The sequence below is a fragment of the Choristoneura fumiferana genome, chromosome 2 (assembly GCF_025370935.1).
Source record: "Choristoneura fumiferana chromosome 2, NRCan_CFum_1, whole genome shotgun sequence".
NCBI lineage: Eukaryota > Metazoa > Arthropoda > Insecta > Lepidoptera > Tortricidae > Choristoneura > Choristoneura fumiferana.
In genome coordinates, this window is record NC_133473.1 from 12,635,288 (window position 1) to 12,657,009 (window position 21,722).

At 39.1% G+C, this 21,722-nt stretch overlaps 1 protein-coding gene across 8 annotated transcripts in view; it reads left to right on the forward strand.

Moving 5' to 3' along the window:
* Ten-a (Teneurin-a transmembrane protein) overlaps positions 1 to 21,722 on the forward strand; it is a 486,497-nt gene that overhangs the window by 453,735 nt on the left and 11,040 nt on the right. For 6 of the 8 annotated variants that reach the window (XM_074109112.1, XM_074109127.1, XM_074109137.1 and 3 more), the window contains 9 exons: positions 5,964 to 6,092; positions 6,177 to 6,851; positions 6,931 to 7,125; positions 7,329 to 7,538; positions 9,548 to 9,733; positions 11,005 to 11,151; positions 11,309 to 11,516; positions 13,057 to 13,083; positions 15,674 to 15,793. In XM_074109112.1, coding sequence (XP_073965213.1) covers positions 5,964 to 6,092; positions 6,177 to 6,851; positions 6,931 to 7,125; positions 7,329 to 7,538; positions 9,548 to 9,733; positions 11,005 to 11,151; positions 11,309 to 11,516; positions 13,057 to 13,083; positions 15,674 to 15,793 — 1,897 coding nt within the window. The remainder of the gene's footprint in view (positions 1 to 5,963; positions 6,093 to 6,176; positions 6,852 to 6,930; positions 7,126 to 7,328; positions 7,539 to 9,547; positions 9,734 to 11,004; positions 11,152 to 11,308; positions 11,517 to 13,056; positions 13,084 to 15,673; positions 15,794 to 21,722) is intronic. The other 2 variants (XM_074109118.1, XM_074109150.1) reach the window with 1 other exon arrangement.

Sequence of the window (21,722 nt, forward strand, 5' to 3'; positions counted from 1 at the left end):
TATACCTAACCTACTTTAACATCTACAATGTATACCGACTCATGTATACCACGATTGGTCTATTAAAAAATCGCAAATGTCTCACCATTAAACCTCCATTGTGCCGGGAGCGATGGGTTCTCTCCAATTAAGGCGCACTTCTTATTTGGTCCTATTTAAAACTATCGGCGCAGCTCGCACGGAGCCCGCGGCTACACTTTAATATGAAACAGTAGCAACAATCAGTGAATTGTAATAATCCCTCGCTCTAGAATTGCAGCGTTTATTCCTTTTTATTTTTCATGGTGCCGACTACTCGTAAATACCTACTTCACTGCAGTAATCCATTATATACATAGATAATTTACATACCCACATCATAGTTGTAAAATGTTTTCCGTCATCACATTGAAATTCAATTACAAAAGGTGATAAATTTGAATATCCACTTCAAGCATTCAAATGAGCTGATTAAACATCGATGTTGCAACGAAAACAGACATCAACCATTAGTCTTTCATCATTCTTTTTTTAATCTCACAACGCAACCGGCATCTACAGAGGGTATAGTAAAAAATTAAACAAACATCAGAACAATATAAATGATGCGCCTAACCTAAGGCAACGCGCGCTGCGTGCCGCGGCCCGCGCGCCCGTGTTAGCGCTGTTATAAATTATCTTACACTTCCACGTCCTATATTATTTCACGACGAGCATATCGGACGATCGCCATCCCGGCCTATCCAAAGAACGACCGATCATAATTTATACTTGCCTACCAAATGCTTTATGAATCGCATCTTTCCTTCGTTTATGGCGAACGACTCTACCACAATGCGAGTCGACTATGTCTGACCCATCCATTCCATAAACAACGGCGTCTACTGAAGTAACAAATTACATTTTGTTCTATCACAATGGCGCATTCTGGAAACTACTAGCATTGTGTAGATAATGTCTGAGCTGTGTTCTGCACTGAAGCATTTGCTACTAACTGCGACATGTCACGGATCAACATAAACACGGTGCCTGATAGTCGCAGGCTTACATTTTCACGGTGACAACAGATAACGAACAGCAATTGCAATTCTATTCTACGGCACCGACACGGAGATAGACAGTTGATCTTATGTCTACTTGGTTGGTACATAAACAAAGAGTCAACCGCTGTAATACGTTTACATTGTTGCGGGAATAATAAATAAAACCTGGAATTCATCAGTTTGTTGGAACAAAGTTTTATGAAGTATCAACCCCCAAATGACAGACTTTGGGAGCTCGAAATAAATCTTTCACGAGCGTATTGTTAGGTAAGTACGTCTGACTTCAGCTTTCCTAGCCATTACGAGGAACGTTACAATCAACCGCAAACGAGAGCTCGTAACGTTCAAACTTCAGACCGCAGACACATAGAGATCACAAAAATAGCATGTGTCAGAGTGGTAGAATTGCCCTACATTCGACTCGAACATTTACCCCGCGAAGCCCTTGTGCGGACTACAAAAGCTAAAACAATTATAATTGATCACATTTTCATTGAAAAGTCAGCGTTAATTTGCCGTCTCAAATTAATTATTTATCATAATTGTAAAAACTTTGTTCCCATGAAATTACTGTGGCAGTTTACTGTACGTTCACGTTTAACGTGCAATTAAGAATAATAAGAATGAAACGACTAAAGCACAAAAGAGTATCGGGGCATTTAAAGAACGAAAAATAACACTGCACATGTACAGTACGAGTTGAGCCATTCGTTTACGACTCGCTGCCGTCACGCGAAAGCCGTATAGAGCCTTCCCGGAATCAACGTGTTGATTAGCCGTAGCACTTTGCAAGCCAAAAGTACAATAGGAATTTCTTTGTAAAATATCGCGTATAGCTTAGAAATGTCATGCAAATTATGTGTAAACTAATGCGCGCACTAGATTTTGTACAAAGTTACTACGAATTCTCGCTTGTAGTTACTAAGAATTAAGGGTACCTACTCTAACGTAAGACGTTATGTGCTTCGCGATGAAATCTTCGTTCATTCAGACACATCAGACTCGGCAAGGACGAACATTTTCCCCGCGCTCCGCACACACAGCGGGTACATTTTACTACCAATTTACCTGAAAACTTCAGTATAACACTGTGCGCTATCATCATATATTACTTAGAAAGGTGTTTCGTCGAAACCGTCGTCTCCCCAGAGCCGTTTGCCATTTAACTCGCGGTAAATTTTACACAGCTCCCAACGTCTTAGTTCCAGTCGTAGTTTCTTACATGTTCCGGTAGGTAAAACGATTATAAAGCCGTTTGTGAACCGCTCCTCCTTTGGCTCGCAACAAACGCTTTAATTTAAGTTAACCCACGTCCATACTAAACAGTTTCAACAAACACTGAATAATGTGCCTTCAACACGCTACGTATGCCTCTATCAACTTTTCCAATTTAAAATTCAGCAATTTCTGTCTATCTCCGACTCCGACCGAATAGACTTGGCAGTTACTCCGTCGAATTATAACAAATGCCCATCGATTTTGATATTGAAGCAGACAATAATTACGTCCAAGAGAAAGTCTGTGATTAAATTACTAAACGTCTAATAAAATAAATCTCGTACATTTCAACGCTTTTTAAAGTAATGTAATCAGCCGATTCAATGTAGGGTGTTTCAAGTCAATGAAGCTTATCGTATCGGATCTCAATTTATTTAGATACCATTAAATTAATAGTGACGGTAGATAAGAACGTTTGTCGCATACTGATGCCGCTCGGCGCTACATAGATATTTTTCTCTATCAGTAAAACTATTACCCACGCCTCTGTACGCTTACGTAGCTATCATTTAAAAATTAACATACTACAATCTCGTTCTGTTTGTATAATTGAATTTCAATACACAAATAAATCAAGGATGACAAATATTTGTAATTTTTTGAACTATTAATCATTGTTGTTGATTATAATTTCTCATCTCATTAAACCTCTTTCTAATTCAGTCCCATAATCATGGGGTTTCAGAAACACAATAAAATATTTGTCGAACACGCCTCCTGGCGTTCCGGATATGTACCGAATAAAAAGCCGTTTTGTAGTTTAATCCGACATAAATCTCCTGTTCTGTTGCCGGTAGTTTTACTATTGTAATGAAAAAATGTGGACCATCTGTTGCACCCTTCATTACGTGCATGGTGCATGGTAGATGAATGGGCCAAACAGTAACGTCAACTTTTTAATGTAATTGAAAACTGTGAGGACCCCAAATGTTTTATTAAAACCCAACGCGATCAGTACTGAGCATTAACGACAGTGTTTCGAAAGCGGAACAAAATTGTGTGAAACAGATTGTGTTTCGAAAAAAATATATTCGAAAATACATGTACTCCTTTAATGGAAGTATGATTTAGAGATTAATCTAACTAGCAGTACCGTCTTATTGATTCTATGTTAAAATTTTAAGCCAATGTGAGTTTTCCCGAGGTGAGTTGAAAAACCCTTATACCTACCTAAATCGGCATTCAGGTGCTGGGGTGCAAGGCAGTATAATCTTCGAATATGATTGCGCTTCCCTCGCTTAGCTTAGCATTAGCTACACGCGATTCCCTTGACATGTTATTATTGAATTTTATTAAGTAACTTCCTACAAGAACTTTCAACCGCATTAATAACTGCAAACTTCCCAATTATAGTTACTTTCACATTTCACTTCGCCTAGACATTTGTACTTGTCCGCGCTTCATATAAAATAGGGCAAGGAGGCCTCGACCCTCCCGCGAATGATTGTAGTACGAGTACAGGGGACAAGGACGGTGATATGAGATATCTTAAATAATGGAAGGAGATAGGCTGACGCACACGAGCTCGAGAGATTTATCACGTGACTAATACCGAGTCAGTGCGACGGCGCGTGGATGTCCCCTGGGACTCCATCAAACGAGTTTCGCTCCCCCATTGCGCGATGCAATCTATGCTGAATCGTATTACAATAAATTGTATTAACTCGAAAAATAGTAGAGATAGCAAACATCGTCCATCTGCACACAATCGTCCCGCGCATCGCCGCGCGGCGAGCAGTCGTCAACAGGAGTACCCTCCATTTCCTACTCGCCGCTATTCAATGGCGATAATTTATAGATTTTACGAGGGATCATCGGGAAAAGTCGCGACTTACCACATTGCCATATTTTATTTTCGTGGGCGGAAATTGCGTCGTTTGGGCACTTTATATCTACTAACATATACTTTGAGATGTTTATCGAGACATTTAATAATAAATAGAATGGTATGCGGTTCATTAAACAACACTTTTACGGGGTTAACAGTATAATAATATTTAATAATATGCTACATGTGATGTTATAAATCATCGAATTTTAATTAGCTACTGTTTAAAATTGTAACATTAATTCGTAAATCATTCATAAATTGATCATTCATAGTTATAAAATGTTCACTGATATTTGAAAGTTTGTTGTGCAAGATAGCATACCTGCTATTTGTTTGCGCATAAATATATTTTTAGAGTTAGAGGAGGCTGGGATATTTTAAATTCACTTTCAGGCGTTTAACACTGAATATAAATCACCTACTTATCCTTTAAATTGCCGATCCGATAAAGGTTATTGTCATTAAACTATCGGCAGCGTAGCTGATGTAAATTGTTCAATTCGGAGCGCAAGCGGCCAAATGGCATCGACGCGTTGTGATGGTTATCGGAGAGAGAATCTCGGGGACAGATCGCAGCCTGAAGGGGAGACGATAACTTAATTGCTGTGACACTGCCTGGGGTTATCCGCAAGAATTATGAAAAACACTGCGACCACCCCATTCCGCGTAGATCGACAAAAAATGCGAAGTTACTTTACACCGTCAGCTTTATCTCCGCTAAAGCTTCGACATCTCGTCAGTGATTATTCTTTCAACAAATTAGAAAGTGATTCCGTAAATGTAATTAGTGTCGGCCGTACGTCGCAGTGACACATGGCCTGCACGCAACGCATGCTCGTCTATTAGGCGCACATCCTGCGCACGCTCCGAAACAAATAAACATTGCATCCCCGTCGAGGCACAAATCCCGGTCGCTTGCGCGCGTCTTATAAAACTAATAAATGTGCACAATAAATTCTCTTTGCGTTACAATACAAGAGCTGTTTGTTTGCACCCTTGCAACATCGTGTTTACCAACTTTATATTGAAGCTTTTGGAGTAGACTTTAATCAAAAATATTCCATCGCTGAGTTTACCGACATTTATTTAGTAGCTGGCTCAAAATTGATAAAAGGTGTACGGAACGTCAGTTGAACTCTTTTTTGAAGCTATTTTATGCTTCGCTTGGTTTCAACAAAAAGTAAATCGTGTCAACGAAGGAGCTCGGCCCGCGTCTCCTGAGCCCGTGCTGTTCTTAGTTAGTGCCGTGAAGAATTATCCAATTAGGCTGCGTTGCGCGGCTTTCTATGATCGATTCGATAGCCGGCGACTGAAATACAATGAATAGATAACGACATTCCCCCAAGCAAGAAATGGTTGGGTGTCGCCGAGCCACCTACGTGCTCGGCGGGCTGCCACAGCGGCCGGCCCGCGGCGGCGGAACCAATTGCTCCGTCACACTGCTACGAAATGCGCCTCGGCCGTGCTCCGCTTAATTAAAAGTTGACGGGACTTCACGTCACTTACCCTTACCCCTCTCCACACACCTACCGATCAGCTCCGCCTAGAGCGACAACTCTATTGTGTCGCATTTTGTAATCAATCGCGACAGCACCCGTGTGAACACGAACTACCAAAAGGAATTACACTTCGGCTACTGGGCATTATCGATGGCCGCCACTGATAAGACTCAAACTTATTGGAAATTTAATTGGAAGTTCAGATTAAACGATAGATTCTAGAGGTTTAAGCTGGTCGAAGCTTAACTGGAAAAAACTTGAGCAACTATGCTCTTCGTTTGGCGTTTCGAAATAGGTACCTACTTAACTCACGATTATTTTTCTTTGTTTCAGCATTATCGTCAATTAAAAATAATTATAATATAGACAATTCCAATTGCATGGTAATGGTTCAAGACGTAAAAGCAGTTACACACGCACAAGGAGTTAGGGACGCTTTATCAACATCATCGCCGTCGGATGGTATGTAAATATTTGAAAATAGTTTTCTTTGCTATTTGAAGGATTTATGTTTGTAACAAATTGATGCATACATTTTTTTTGTAGAATCTATATCAACCTCATCACTGGGTGGCTGGTCGACGACGGCGGAGGCGGCGGTGGAGTCGGCAGTAATACCGCAGCAAGCACATCAGGCCGCGCTGCCACCCTGGTCACCCGCACTAGAAGTTAGAGAATTCGATGAATTACATAGTGCCACTATACCTGCATACCAGTTCTGGAGTTCTGAATTTCGCAACAAACAGCCAGCATATGTTAGCCTTAATTTTACCGTACCCTGGGGAGCTAATTTTGCCGTTTACGGCAGAAGGAATGTAGCCCCCAGCGTTACACAATACGACTTTGTGGAATTCATTCGAGGTGGTAGGGTCGACCATAGGCTGCGGCGTAGACGAAGTCCGCACACACATAACATCCGCGAACACGACGACTTTGGAACATTGTTGAGCACGATTAGCCCATTTCAGAGATGGAACCATACGATAAGCAAAAGATCGACCGATATGAGAGTAAATGTCAGTATATTACAATACCTCGACACGGGAAGATGGTTTATTTCGATGTACAATGACGAATTGCAGCCACATAGAGTCGAGATGGTAGTTTCGGAAGCCGAAGGCGTTACGAATTCCTGCCCTGACGATTGTTCTGGTCACGGTTCTTGCTATTTGGGAAAATGCGAATGTATGGACGGCTACGAGGGTCATGACTGTTCCAAAAGTAAGTTAAATTCAACCTACTCTTTAACATGTTTTGTTCACGGCCTAGGTGTTTATCAGTATATTTTTTGTTTCAACAGGCGTATGTCCCGTGCTGTGTTCGGGCCACGGTGCGTACGCGGGCGGAGTGTGCCATTGTTCGGAAGGCTGGAAGGGAGCGGAGTGTGACGTCCCTGCTCACGACTGTGAGCCCGCCGACTGCTCCGGAAAAGGACAATGTGTTGCGGGGCATTGCCGGTGCAAACCTGGATGGAAGGGCGCTAAATGTGATGAAGGTAGTTTATGTTTACGAACACTGAAACTTCTCATCAAATGCAACTTGATATTTTTCTGAACCATATACTCTTTGCCATTTTCATATCCATTTAATATGGAACTTTATTATTTAATGTCAAATGTCAAAACGGATGGACGATATAATTCCAGATCCATACTAAACTTTTTGCACCTTTTCAATAAACGTATCCGAATTCTTCAGAGGACTGCCTAGACCCGTCCTGCGGCGGGCACGGGTCGTGCGTGCGCGGGCGTTGCGTGTGCCGCGCAGGCTGGCGCGGTGCGGCGTGCAGCGAGCGTGACGCGCGCGTGCAACGCTGTCTGCCGGCGTGCTCGCAGCGTGGCGTGTACGATTTGGACGCGGGACGATGCGTGTGCGACCCGCTTTACACAGGGGATGATTGCGCTAAGGGTAAATTATTAAAAGATTATTTAGCTTGCGCTGTTTGTTTATCTGTTAAGGTCAAATCGAGGAAGCTAAATTTGACCCACTTCCGGTGGTCAGATTGACTTGAAACTTGGCACACTTATGTAAATCTGATAGCAATATAACAATCTGGCAGTGACATCCTGTACTACGAAGTGCAAAAGTGCAAAATTCGTATCTTGCCATCCCGCTGGTGCTAATCCTACTATCCTACTAATATTATTAATGTGAAAGTTTGTGAGTGAGTGTAAGTGAGTGAGTGAGTATGTTTGTTACTTCTTCACGCTGAAACGGCTGGATGGATTTGGATGAAATTTAGTATGTAGGTTGCTGGACGTCTGGAATAACACATAGGGTACTTTTTATCCCGATATTCCAACGGGATAGAGATAAAATAACGAACTCAAAACCGCTGGGCTTAGAGTCATGAAATTTGGTATGGTTGTTATAATATAACGTCAATGAAAATCACGATGTAATTTTAGGGAATTCCCACGAGAATTTAATAAAATCCCGGAATTTCAATTCAACTGCTGTATCTAATGACTTCCGCGTGCGAAGCCGCGGTTAAACGCTAGTATTCTATGTGAATGCGAAAGTTTTGGTTGGATGTACGAGTAAAATAATCGATCACGCAAAAGTAGCGCAAGAGGTTTGTTTTTTTTTAATATATATATCCATAAAAAATAAAATAAAAAGAACAGCTTAGGAAGCGGACAAAAACCGAAAATGGTTTATCTGTAACTGCGCATGAAAATTGGCACACACGGTAGTTTAGTTTATGATTTGGATTAGCGCATACTTAGGGGCTGTTTCACCATCCATTATTTAGTGTTAACTGGCGGTTAGGTGTGATGCCGTCTCTATTTTTGATCGAATAGACGGAGACGGCATCTGATTTAACCGTCGGTTAACGTTAATCAATGGATGGTGAAACAGCCCCTTAGTATACTTTTATCCCAAAAAGATGCCTAATATTTGCCGGATAATGACATAATTAATATAATGATTTACGCGTGCGAAGCCGCGGGTAAATGCTACTATTATTTAATACGAGAGTGAGAAGGACGGTACGATACGAACTTCGATTTTTGAATTTCGTAGTAGCCCCTCTGGTGATCCAGCCAGGATTTTCTCCACAGGACGAAACTCCTCAATGGCATCGACTTGAAATTAGGTACGGAAATGTAGTTTAGATGACAATGCAAGTACAGGCAATAAAAAAAACAGTCAGCAAAAAAAGTTTGTAATAAAAATGTTTTTTTTTTAACAAAACTTAAGTACATTTATTTTACTTTGATATAAGCATCCGGTCCGGTCTGTAGCAGGTTAAACCAAAAGAAAATTATGTAATCATCAAAGACTCCTTATAATTTTGCTATGTCCGTCGGTTCGCTAGGAGACTATTAGAAGTAAAACTCCATAATTTGGCATGAATATTTGTATTAATTACGACAGCAGGCGCGTAAAAGTAAATTTATAAAAATACTAGGCGTCTCTACACGCTAAAAGGACATGGTTTTCTAGTCATTCTTTAGCTATGTAGATTGAAGAATGATTGACTTTCTTTCTCTAATAGAATATTCAGGGTTACGTCAACATTTTGATCGTTTACCATTTATTTACCGTGCCTACAGTAACCCTTATATTTCAGCAATAAAACGGAGCGCGAAGGCGGTTTATTTATAATACGAATTAACATATGTAATAAGGTCAGAACAGTTCTTTAATATGCGCACTGTTTTTACTTATAAGTAAAAAGAAGTATTGCATTCAAATACAATATTCAAACAGTTTGCATTGAAAATTAGACATTTCTTCATTATAAAGTCTTTACTACTCGCTTGTATGCCTCAAGTACCTAGGTAGGGTAGAAAACATCTAGGTACATTTTAGGAGTCAATGTTGAATCGTAAAATTAACACATTTCGTGTGATTTCACTGATTTCTCAATCGAATACCCAAGTGAACTAACTTGTAATGGTATTTTTTAGTGGTGTGTTCCCTGGATTGCGGTCCGCACGGCGTTTGCGCAGAGGGCGTGTGCCGATGCGACGATGGGTGGACAGGCGCGCGATGCGATCAGCGACCATGCGACTCTCGGTGCCACGATCACGGCCAGTGCAAGAACGGGACCTGCGTCTGCACACAGGGTTGGAACGGGAGACATTGTACACTACGTAAGTTAGAACAAATTACATGTGAAAGCTGTATGAGCAGGTACAGTGGCAGTACTACCATAGTAAAATAGAACAAGTAGGTTCACTACGAACAAAAGTACATCGCGCGGCTTAAATGTGTGCGCGCCGGTTGGCGCCGGTATGCACGCACCTGCCGCACGCACACACTGATAATTTAAGGAGGATTAAGTTTTCTTTAGTCAAGGTTGCGCTGCCGTCGGTGCCGTACGTTTCGATTTTAGCTCGCTCGTCTGGCGCTCGCTTCGCGAGATGATCACATTTTACGTTCGCATACTCGTACTTACGTATTTTTTGTATTATGTATAGTTGTAAATTATGTGTAGGAAGCATGAGTGGTATGTATTTACACAGTCGCCATCACCACTTCGGCACAGAATAAGTAATAGTACAATTACTTCGGCGAATTTATAAATAATATTTAAAAATTTAGTATAATAATAATAATAGAGCGGCAAATAATCTTGTTTCTCCAGACACAGATATTGGATAATTTTAAGTTAACTTTCATACTAAAATTATTTGCCGGTAGGTAATTAATTAATCAAAAATAGACATCGACAACCCTAAGCGTCCGCGCCGGAGTAGTCAGTTAAGTCTCCTAAAGGGTCGGAGTGTGCATACTTGTTTTATTTTACTATATAGTAACTATGGTATTACAGTCATTACATTTCATTACAGGTTGATTCAAAAGAGCTAGCATGAATGGATTGAACGAAAGTAATGTCACTTTCACATTTTTGAAGGAAAATTACATGCATAACATTTTCATATTTGTGTATATGCAAATAGGTACTAAAGTACTTTATTCATTCATTCAATTTATTCGTGCCAGCTCCTGTGAATCGACCTGTACGTATACTTAGTTGATCAGACTGTGACTCTATCTGTGATATTGATATACAAAGGTGATATAGAAGGTGACGAGTATAGGTGTAAATGGAGGTATTTCAAGAAGCTTCCGTTTATTATGAACAAATAAAGCAAATAAGCGATACCTACAAATATATATGATGCTTTTATTGTTGTAATTAGGCACTACCTAAGTTAATCACGCTTAAGTACTCATTTCAAACTTATTTACCACCTACTCTTTAACTTGGTGAATAAAACGAGAAAATATGTAAGTTTTCTATTTCCTATGTGTTAACTGAATTTGGTCGCTACTCGTAGCGACTTCTTGACTACATAGTAGAGTCTTGGCTTGGCCTGGTATCTGTTTTTACAGATCCTAACCTTTATATTTGGTACAGCTGGCTGCCCCAACGCCTGTTCACGGCACGGCCAGTGTCTGCTAGAGGACGGCGTGTACCGTTGCTCTTGCGCAGATGCGTGGGCTGGCACCGACTGTTCTATAGCCCTTGAGCTCTCATGCACCGACAACGAGGATAACGACGAAGGTAGGAATAGCCCTAAGAACAAATAAAGAGAATAAATTGGTTTTGTATGAACGTTTTGTACTGATTACTATTGGTACACAGCTACTTGCCAAATAAATTGAAACGATTCGTTGCTCGCAATTGGCTGTCTCCTGACAAATGGAAAATGATTTTGAAGATGGCATGACCGACTGCTCGGACTCTGAATGCTGCTCGAGGCCCGAGTGCGCTGACCACATCATGTGCCTCGCGTCCAACGACCCCGTCGAGGTCCTGCTTCGCAAACAGCCACCCTCAGTCACCGCTTCCTTCTACCAGAGAGTCAAATTCCTTATCGAGGAAAACTCCGTCCAGAGCTACGCACACATGGACGAGTACTCAGAGAGGTGAGTGCAATCGACATAGTCTAGAGTAACAATATCTAACAAACACCAAAATTACTTCATGCACGTGAAAGATATCGTTCCAACGTCCTATAGAATTCGATTATTACCTTACTTTCAATCGCACGCAACGGTATCTTTTACAAGTCGGCATAGGACTGGCCTATCGGTTCCTTGCACAAATCATGAATTAATATTTGCACTTTACAATGATTTTAGATTCGTGATATCATCGACGAATAGGTAATATAAATACGTAAGAAGAACAAAATCATAATAACATAGTAATTAGGATCTAGCACCTGAACCATTTGTGATCCCGCTCATCTTCCTTAACCTCTCCGAGGATTTGGTGTGGTTATTTTAATTTAATCAATAACAATACTTTTGTGAGTTACCATTTATTTTGTCATCTGGTGGAAGTGTTTTTGATTTTCCTGTTTTCTCGGTGTAAAATATTGATTTATCATTTGCGATCCTAGCATGGTTAAGTTTCACCACTGACCATGATTTCATCGTATTATAATGTTTTGGTATTTATTATTTTTCACACCAGATCCGATGTGTTGTGTATTGTCTAATGTTTATCCTTTGTGTGTGTCTAACCCTACCTGTTTGTCTAAACAAAACAAAGCGTCTTATAATTATAATTAACTGAAATAATGCAACTGATAGAGTGCTCAAAGGCTTCCGAAGTCTTGTTTGTATTCCAGTTGAACAAGTGAATGCTAAGGCTCACAATACTCGAATCATGACAGACATTCGTGCCCACTATTGTTACTGGAATATCTATCAACTCGACACAATAAAAAATATTTAGCATCGGAAACTTATATACGGACCGCTTCATTTTTGTTATTTTTGACATTTTATTTATGTGTACGTCTTTCATGATCTGAGTTATATATCAAGTATATTCGGAAAATTTTAGTTGCCTTGAAAGAGAAATAAAGTAAAGATAGAGACTATCGAAGTATGATCTAATCCGATCTTGATAGTATAATGAGACAACGCAAAACTGAATAAAATCGTAGTCAACCCACCTCGCTTTATATGCAAAAGCGCCTGTAAGTTTGTTTGCATTAAAACACGAGCCGCTTCACTATTTTGTTTAAGTTGAATCAAAAGTCTAGAGTGGTTATATTGCGTTCTGGCATTTGTTTCATAAAACCTGAGTAATCTCTGCGGAGATCCTTCGTGCATTCACCATCCAGCATGCCTGTTTACTCCATATGACATTATCTTGGTGCAACCTGCAGCTATATAAATGCGACATTGTTATTCCAAATTCTACCTAACTTTGAATATTGATAGTGGTGGTGTTGTTCTAATGCAAACGGGCTTCGTCTCCACGAGACAGTGCGCACCTAATTGATTCGATTAATAAAGCAAGTGTTAAACGCAAGGTAACCAATGTAGACAGCGCAATCGGCCGGAGCGATTGCGAGCCGGGGTGGGGTTGCACTGAGGGATGTAGGTATCTGTGTAGTAATCTGTCCTGTCTTTCTGTGTCCCTGTGCCGCCGTGTGTCCGCCACTCCTAGCGAGTTCTGGAATTCCTTTACACCATGGTAAGTGTCAGTCAGCCCGCCCTCGCCCCTCAGTGTTCAGTATCTGTTGACCTCTTCCCTTATGTTGCAACTCCTGCATATGTGTGTGATGCCGGCGCCCGCCGCCTGTCCGCAACCGGCACGCGAACGGCGCCACCGATGCTTCTTCATTTTCGTTCAATCCTTTGTCTGTATTCGTTTCATTCTCTATGTGTATGTAACATCTGTATGTTTGTCTTGAATGTTCCGTGGCTGCGACAACTCCGCGGCCGCTCACGGTGCGCACTAAATCACGCGGCTGTCCGCGCTCGCGCTATCTTGCGTTCCCAATATGATTTGCCGCAGCCACAATCGTATTTCTTTGTAATATTTATTTGTCTCGTCTTCTGTGCTTATATAATAGTTCACATATTTATATACAATGGTATACTTTTGTTATACTGTATAAAACTTAGGAAAATCATTTACGCTTTCACGCAAAACGTTCAAAACACAATTCAATAGGCGTAGGTCTTGTAAAATATACGATCGAGACGCGAATTGTATATTGTCAATTGAGCAAAATTCCAGCGAACACTCAAATTGAGCTTCAAATAAACTTACCCTTTTATGTGTTCCTTACCCTTTGTCTGCGTCTTTCATCTGTTAACCAACCCCCTACCCTTCGCCCGTGCTCTTTATGTGTTTAGATCCTCACCCCTGTGACTAACCAAAACACATCTTATTTGAATGTACTCCGACTACTTCACAGCGAGATCCCGGTTTCGTTGACATTGTAAATTACAATCATTGCTTCCATCAGCCGGTCATCGACGTGATTAAAACTCGGAAATTGGTGCAATGAAAATTAATTCCATCGACGGTATCACTCTTGACGATGTAATGTGCTGACTTTAAGAAGTGTATTGTTAGTAACAATTGAATCTTGTGCATATTTGGAACGAACAACGATTAACTTTTTAAAGTCTAGTATTAAGTGTGATGTTTTATATGTTGAGATTTAAACGTTTGATTTTATTGTTTAAAGTTGAAGTTTGAAAGTAAACTTAACCCTCAGTTTATTAAGCTGTTAGCTTCTGACTTACCTACCTACTTGCGCAATTCACTAACATTACAAACAAACAAATAAACATATTTTGATGTCTATAGATAAACAGATTTTTCAAAATGTATATATGAATTACAATTACGTATTTGACAACTACCTACCTTGAAATAAATTACATCACTCTAATTGCGCTTGAACTTTGACAAACGCTAGAAGTTAAATCTCCATCGTTGCATTAAACATGTGTTTGTGGCTTGTAATGCTCCGATGGACCCCATTGGAAACAGGAACATAATGTAAAGCAGAATCAACTACAAGCTATTTATTTGGCCGGTATCCACTGTGCAATCGTGGTTGAACCTGTAAAGATACATGGTCGCATATTATGGCACCTGAAAACACATATCTGTTAAGTATTTACCATCTTTAATTTGTATGTACTCGTATTTTAAATTTACAGGTTTAAATTTAGATGTTTACCTTCAATTGTAGGCATGTCATTTTATTCAAGGCAGCATTTAGAAGACGGCGGAATTTGGTAATAATTTGTCACCATTACTTTTTTTCCTTTTAACTATTTAAGCTTTGTATTAATATAAGTTGAGTTAAGAATAACTGTATTATTTAGTTTTCATTTGTTAGGTAGAGTGAGTAGTCAATAATACCTAGTTAATGCTTATTACGTGCAATTCATTTGATAACATACATTTATAAAGCCTCGCTAAGTTTTACGCGTTTTTGGTAAATTTTCCTTGCACCAATTTCAAACGTCGTGGGAAAAATGATATGATACATATAAATTACAGTTTACATACCAAGATTTTATGACTATGGTATATGTGGCAGTTGTTACATGCATTACACACCCTTCTAGGTGAATTTCTGTTTACCAGCACTATTACTTCTAGTTTACGTTACGTTTCTGTTTTTTACTTTGCAGTCGGCAATTTAGTAAACCGAAATTTATCCTAGATCTTTAGCTGATCCTGATACGAGAATGTGCCATGCTAAAGACTTCTTATTTTATTTTCATGTTGGTTTTGTTAAATTTTACTTCACTCACAGCATTTGTTACAAACTTTGCCAGTAAAGCGCATAGCACGTTTACTTCGCTCAATAACGACCGAGGAAGCTCACTGGGCAATACGTTCCGCACAGCAATACCCATAAATTACATAACAGAATAAAACGTTTTTCAAGTATTTAATATGTCTTTATAGACGGATTTATTAAAGCTAGCAAAGTTTATCTGCAATCTAATTTTATTTTAATTATTTTGATCCATTTAACTTCGCATAATTAAGCCTAACATAAATTAGAGGTTGACTAGAATCGCAAACAAGAGCTTGGCTTGAATTATAATTATATTTGTAGCGAAAGCCTTCATTGAGGTTTGCTTAATGAAATACGATTAAAGATATGATTAGATCTTAAATTACATTAACTGTTTGAGAAGAAAGTTATATAGGCCTTCAAATTAGTAATAGAAGTTGCGTGAACGATATGGTCCAGTGGGCTGTGTTTTGTGCGGTGGCACGGTTTGACATGCGGTGGTTTGTGCAGCCGAGTGTCCGTGATGCGAGGGCAGGTGGTGTCGCCCCAGGGCTTGGGCATCATCGGCATCAGGGTCTCTGTGGACCGTGAGGCACGCTTCGGATTCACGCTAACCAGACAGGGAGGATGGTGAGTATTGCCGTGTGATGGCGTTCTGTTGCATTAACTTCAGGCGTGTCGATACGCGGGTGGTGGTTATTTTATCAAACGTGTTAATGATGTTTTCTTCGTAATCTTTGCCTATATACATCCCACTGCAGGTTAGAGGCCTTCCGGAATGGGAGGGCTTGGGCCGTAGTTCCCACGCTGACCAAGTGCGGATTGAAAACTTCACGCACACTATTGAATTTCCTTGCAGGTTTGCTCGCGATGTTTTCCTTCACCGTAAAGTTCCTATTAAAATTTAAATTTAATTTCGCTTTCGCATATAATTCCACAAAAACTCACGAGGTGCGAGCTCAGGTCCAGGCCCAGACCATAAGTCAAACTATTTACTAGGCTACTACGGCTTTAATGATGATCTAAGAACCATAATTAAAAGATTGTTGGTGCGTTGCAAATAATATGTTACATTTAAAACACAATAACACATTTAAAAATATATATACTCATAGTAATCTTATGAGTAGGTATCAAAAATTCCTATTTTTTTAATTTCTTTAAAATAAAAACAAAAACAGGATCGCATTTTGACATCACAATATTAAAACGAATTTTTTATGCAGTAGGTATTCTACTCAAATCAAAATTCTACACCTACCTAGTCGTAGTGTATCGATCGATCGAACCTTATAAAATACCAACTATGAATATTTTCTCAGAACAGTGACATCGAAATGCGTCAAGAGGAAAAACACCACGATTCCCATGAAACCAGAGATCAAGAATCAAATGATTCGACTGTATACACTGTACAATTGACATTCCGAATTGCACAATTCAAAGCTTACGTGCCGATGAATTTAAATGTTCAATTTCATTACGTGTAAAACGATCGTACCGTAATCTAAGATGCCTATTTGCCTCGGCTCTTAAACGTGAAAAAATTGAATTGCGTGACAAACAGCAAAATTTGAACAAGAATTAAACAATCAATAACAATGTTTGTAGTACCGTCCGTGCGACCATCATTAATTTTTCGGCCACGGTCGTTATAAATTACCTGCGCGTTCATACCGCCAGTATGAAATCGAATTACCGAGCGGTGGAACGAAACAACGCTCATGCGAACGAGAATACAGCCAAATGACACGGTTAATCCAGATTACCATAACATTTGTTTGTATTTATTTTCAACGTGTAATAACTCAGTACGCGCATTTCTCTCTAAGCAGCAAATCGAACGGCAAACATGATTAAGGATTACTTTATGAAAACTCATGCACGATCGAACATTAAGTTGTCTCACATAGCTGTACTTAAATACGACAGCAAAGACATGCCAGTCATCGAGATGTTTCGAGATTATAATTTACGAGCGGTCGTGACCCGGCATCGTGCGAGACTTTTTTCCAAAACTATTTCGAAGCTTTGAAATGTCTCATATCTTTTAAAATTTGTGCTCGTCTTTTTTACACTCATTAAAGTTTACTCTCTTAACGTGCTGCGATAATCTACGACAGTCGTAAAATCTAAGATCACATTTTGTGGAGTTTTATTAGGATCGGGGAAGTTTCGGACATGGCTAGCAGTCCACAAATCTTAATTAACTCACTAAAGACGAATACCGAACATGCGTCATTAATGTGAATGTCATGTACCTACTCATTTTAATTATCAGCGTTAAGTCCGAAACAAATGATTCGTATTTGTAAAGGTGTCGAACTGTTTGAATCTCAAATTTCGTAAAGATTAAAAAAAGATTTTTAGTACATAAAAAACCGGCCAAGAGCGTGTCGGACACGCCCAAGATAGGGTTCCGTAGCTATTACGAAAAAAATCAAGTAATATTATGTGCGTTATAACACAATTAAAACACTTACTACAGTCTTAAAATCTATTACCAGAAAAAGAGCGTATGTTTACGGCACTTACGTCCTTTTGTTGAGAAGCGCAGTTTTTCGGCAATAACTCAAAATCGGTACCTATATCCGATCATGTTGAAACCAATTTTCGTTGAAAGTATTTATTAAGCGTTACCTTTCCATATTTTTTGCATAATATATATATTTTTTGGACAAACGGCTTACAAGATAGATGGGAGGGACATAATTTTTGTTACTTTGGGAGCGATTATTTCCGGAAATCTTCACTTAATGAAAAAAGTTTTTGAGAAACCTTACTATAATTTATTGAATCAGGCGTTACTTTGCGGAGGTCCATATTAATGAACTAAAAGAATTTCCTTGCTCACCCGCGACCTTACGATAGCTAAGCTTATGCAAAATATGCGTGTTCATGCAGTTCCTCCACCTCCACACTGTAAGAACACACACAAATTACACAAACCCATCTATCACCACCACCACACTACACTGACGCGTTTCAAACTCAACCAGAGCTCATCTTCGGAGTGACACAACCGTACACCATGCTACCAGTTGTTAGACTCCAGTTGTTAGAGTTGTGGAGTTGTTGTGTTGTGGTCTAACAACTGGTAGCATGGTGTACGGTTATGTCACTCCGAAGATGAGCTCTCGTTGAGTTCGAAACGCATCAGAGTCAAAAGAGCTGTCGAACTATGTGCCACACGTTGATGCAAGTTAAAAAAACTTTTTTTCTATTTCTGTTACGTGTATGGAGTGCCCTCCCTATAAATATTTATTTTTGTAATTTAACTTCAAAACTAAATAGCGGCTTTGACAAGACATCTGTATTCCAAATTTCATTGATACACATCTTGTAGTTTTCGAGTAAAATGCCTGTGACATACGGACGGACGGACAGACAGACGGACTTGACGAAACTATAAGTCCGTTCCGTTTTCTCCGGAACCCTAAAAAAGTACTCGCCGCTTTTCGCGCGTAAGGAAGTACAAAATGTTTTCGGATTTCGGTTTATTCAGATTAGGGTTTGATATTTTTTATCGCATAATACCTAATTACAATCCAACTATTATACCTACTTACTGCGCGAATGTGCAGATATTTCAATCAGCCAATCGGTAGGGGAGACCGAGGAGAGTTGTGACAGAGTAGAGTTGTGACAATGTCGATTTTTTAGAGCTTATAAACTGCTAGCAAGCTCGCAATAGTGCGCGTTTTTTAGTTCAAGTCTCGAGCTATCAAACACGCGCTGTTGCGAGTTTGCTAGCAGTAAATAAGTTCCCAAAAATCGACTATGTCACAATTCTCCTCGGTCTCCTCTAAACGTCGGCTACCGTCAAACTCCGAAGTAGCTGTAGGTACCTACCTCTTAATACTTTGTAGTGCCAATAAAATATAAAATGTAGATTATGTTATCAGCGCTGAAAATCAAACTTAAAAAGGGTTATCGTTACATTAAAACACCCATGCCAAAGGACTCCGGGCCCAAGTATGGAAAATGTGGTTTCGTTAAATATTCTGAGATTTTTATATGTTATAGATTTAAAAGTCCTGATCAAAAGTCTCTTAGGGTGCTACCTCTGTTTCCGGGTCCCTTTCAGTTTAGTTATGATTTCTAAGCCCAGCGGTTGTTATTTCGAGATTTTTACCCTATCTCGTGGGAATATCGGGATAAAAAGTAGCCTATGTTATTATTCCAGATGTCCAGCTATCTACCTACATACCAAATTTCATAACTCTGCGCCCAGCGGTTATTAGTTCGAGATTTTATCCCTATCCCGTGGAAACATCGGGATAAAAAGTAGCCTATGTGTTATTCCAGACATCCAGCTACCTACATACCAAATTTCATGACTCTAAGCCCAGCGGTTGTTAGTTAGAGATTTTATCCCTATCCCGTTTATTTTTAATCCAGGTCATAAACTATTTTTTTGCCAAATTTCATTCAAATCCGTCCAGCCGTTTCAGCGTGAAGAAGTAACAAACATACTCACTCACTCACAAACTTTCACATTTATACTCGTAATATTAGGTAGGATAAAGGGATCCAAATACTGCTGAGCTAACCTAAATAATTCGTAAACTGTAGGTATTAACCAGAGAAGCCTCTTCTTTATGAAAGTCATTAAATTCAAAAATAAACAGACCCCGTTTTAGTGTTTGCTGTGCCGTAATGAAGTCGGCTATAATTTTTTAATAGTTAAAATATTTAGGTAATTAAATTGTATATAAATCTTTACCCTCCCCTTCACTGGAGTTCAATGACTTCGGATTCGTCATGACATAAAGATATGAAAGAGTAAACTAGAATAGTCAATATTCAATTTCGTTTCTGAAGTAGATAATACAGATTTTCATATGATTTCCTTAAACTCGAATTTTAACTTGACAATGGCAATAGTGCATTCACTGCCGAGAACGCATAGAGTCAAACCAGTGAGTCATGAAACGAGCAATGTAAAGCAAACCTCGTTCTAGCAAACTTAAAATTCAGTCCCGCAAGCAGCAATGTAAATCAAAATTGAATTGCTATAAACGTAAAGCTAGGTCATTCAAATTCACACAAATACGTGATCAATATAGAAAAAGAAAACTATTCGCCATCAATGTCCGTGATAGTGAAGAATCATTTGTAGGCCTTGAATTTCTCGAGGCGGATTTCGACTATGTCGCAGATCATTCTTTGACGACCGGATGGCCAAGTGGTTAGAGAACCTGACTACGAAGCTTAAGGTCCCAGGTTCGAATCCCGGCCGGGGCAGATATTTGTATGAATAATACGAATGCTTGTTCTCGGGTCTTGGATGTTCAATATGTATTTAAGTATGTATTTATCTTTATGTTTATCCGTTGCCTAGTGTCCATAGTACAAGCTTTGCTTAGTTTGGGACTAGGTCAATTGGTGTCAAGTGTCCCATGATATTTATTATTATTATTATTATTCTGAATTAATTAGAACCAATATTTTTGAGAATAAAATCCAAGCCGTCTTCTTTAATTCATTTTCGTTTCATTTCTACAATGTGCGAATATTTGTGCGTATATTTGAACCCCCCGTTACGTATTTATGACAGATATTTTTTTATCTGTGAAATGTGTTGTCATTTCATGCTGTTTAGGTGAAAAACTTAAGTAAATGACCTGTTGTATGGTAGTAGTTATAGAAGACTTAAGCTCCATCTCAATTCTGTGCACTACTACATACAAAAGGTCATTTACTTAAGTTTTCACCTATACGATTAGCTGAATAGACTCTATTGCATTTTCACTATTTAGATCTAGGACCGCTGCTATAATTTAAATACCGGTATTTCGATAATTTAATTACTGTGCTACGAGACCCTCGTATTTTTCATGACAAATATAATTTAAAAAAAAATTACAAGTTCCGATTTGAAGAAAAAACCATTGACGAATGTGTTACCCGTACGCCGTAGGTACGTACATATATATACCTTCATTTGGTCTATTAACTTACATCCTAATTATTTGTTCGCTCTTAATCATAATTTAACGCAGTAAGTAGATACGGAAACTATTGTATTTTTTACTAACTTAAAAAAGGAGGACGCAACAAGCTAATTTTCTGTGTACATACTTACCTAGGTAGGTATGTATGTATTTTTTATTTTGAATGTGAATAAATGTGACACCGATAACATCTTCGTTATAAGTAAAAATTCTGTTTTTGATTCAAATGGTATTTTAACCAAGGTATTCTATTCTAACATACATTTTATCAAAATAAGTTTAACAATAATAAATTCATTCACATTCGAAAAGTCAGTTAGTGTTTCGGTCGTAAAAACGAGAACTCAGTTTTTTTTTCAAAGGTCAGGCAAGGTAACAAACACTTAAAAAGATTTACGGTTTCAACGAAAAGCCTTGAGAGCAAAATGATTAAGGCTAACGATGTATCGTTCTGTAGAAAGAAGTCAGTTATTAAGGTCTAACTAAAGTCTGTAAGTTAAGTTAGTTAGTACCTATTAGGTAACTACTCGTAGCATCGCGCTCTACATTTTCTCTAGAGCAGGAAGAAGCCTTTTCTTCGTATTTTTCTTTGCGATCTAAGT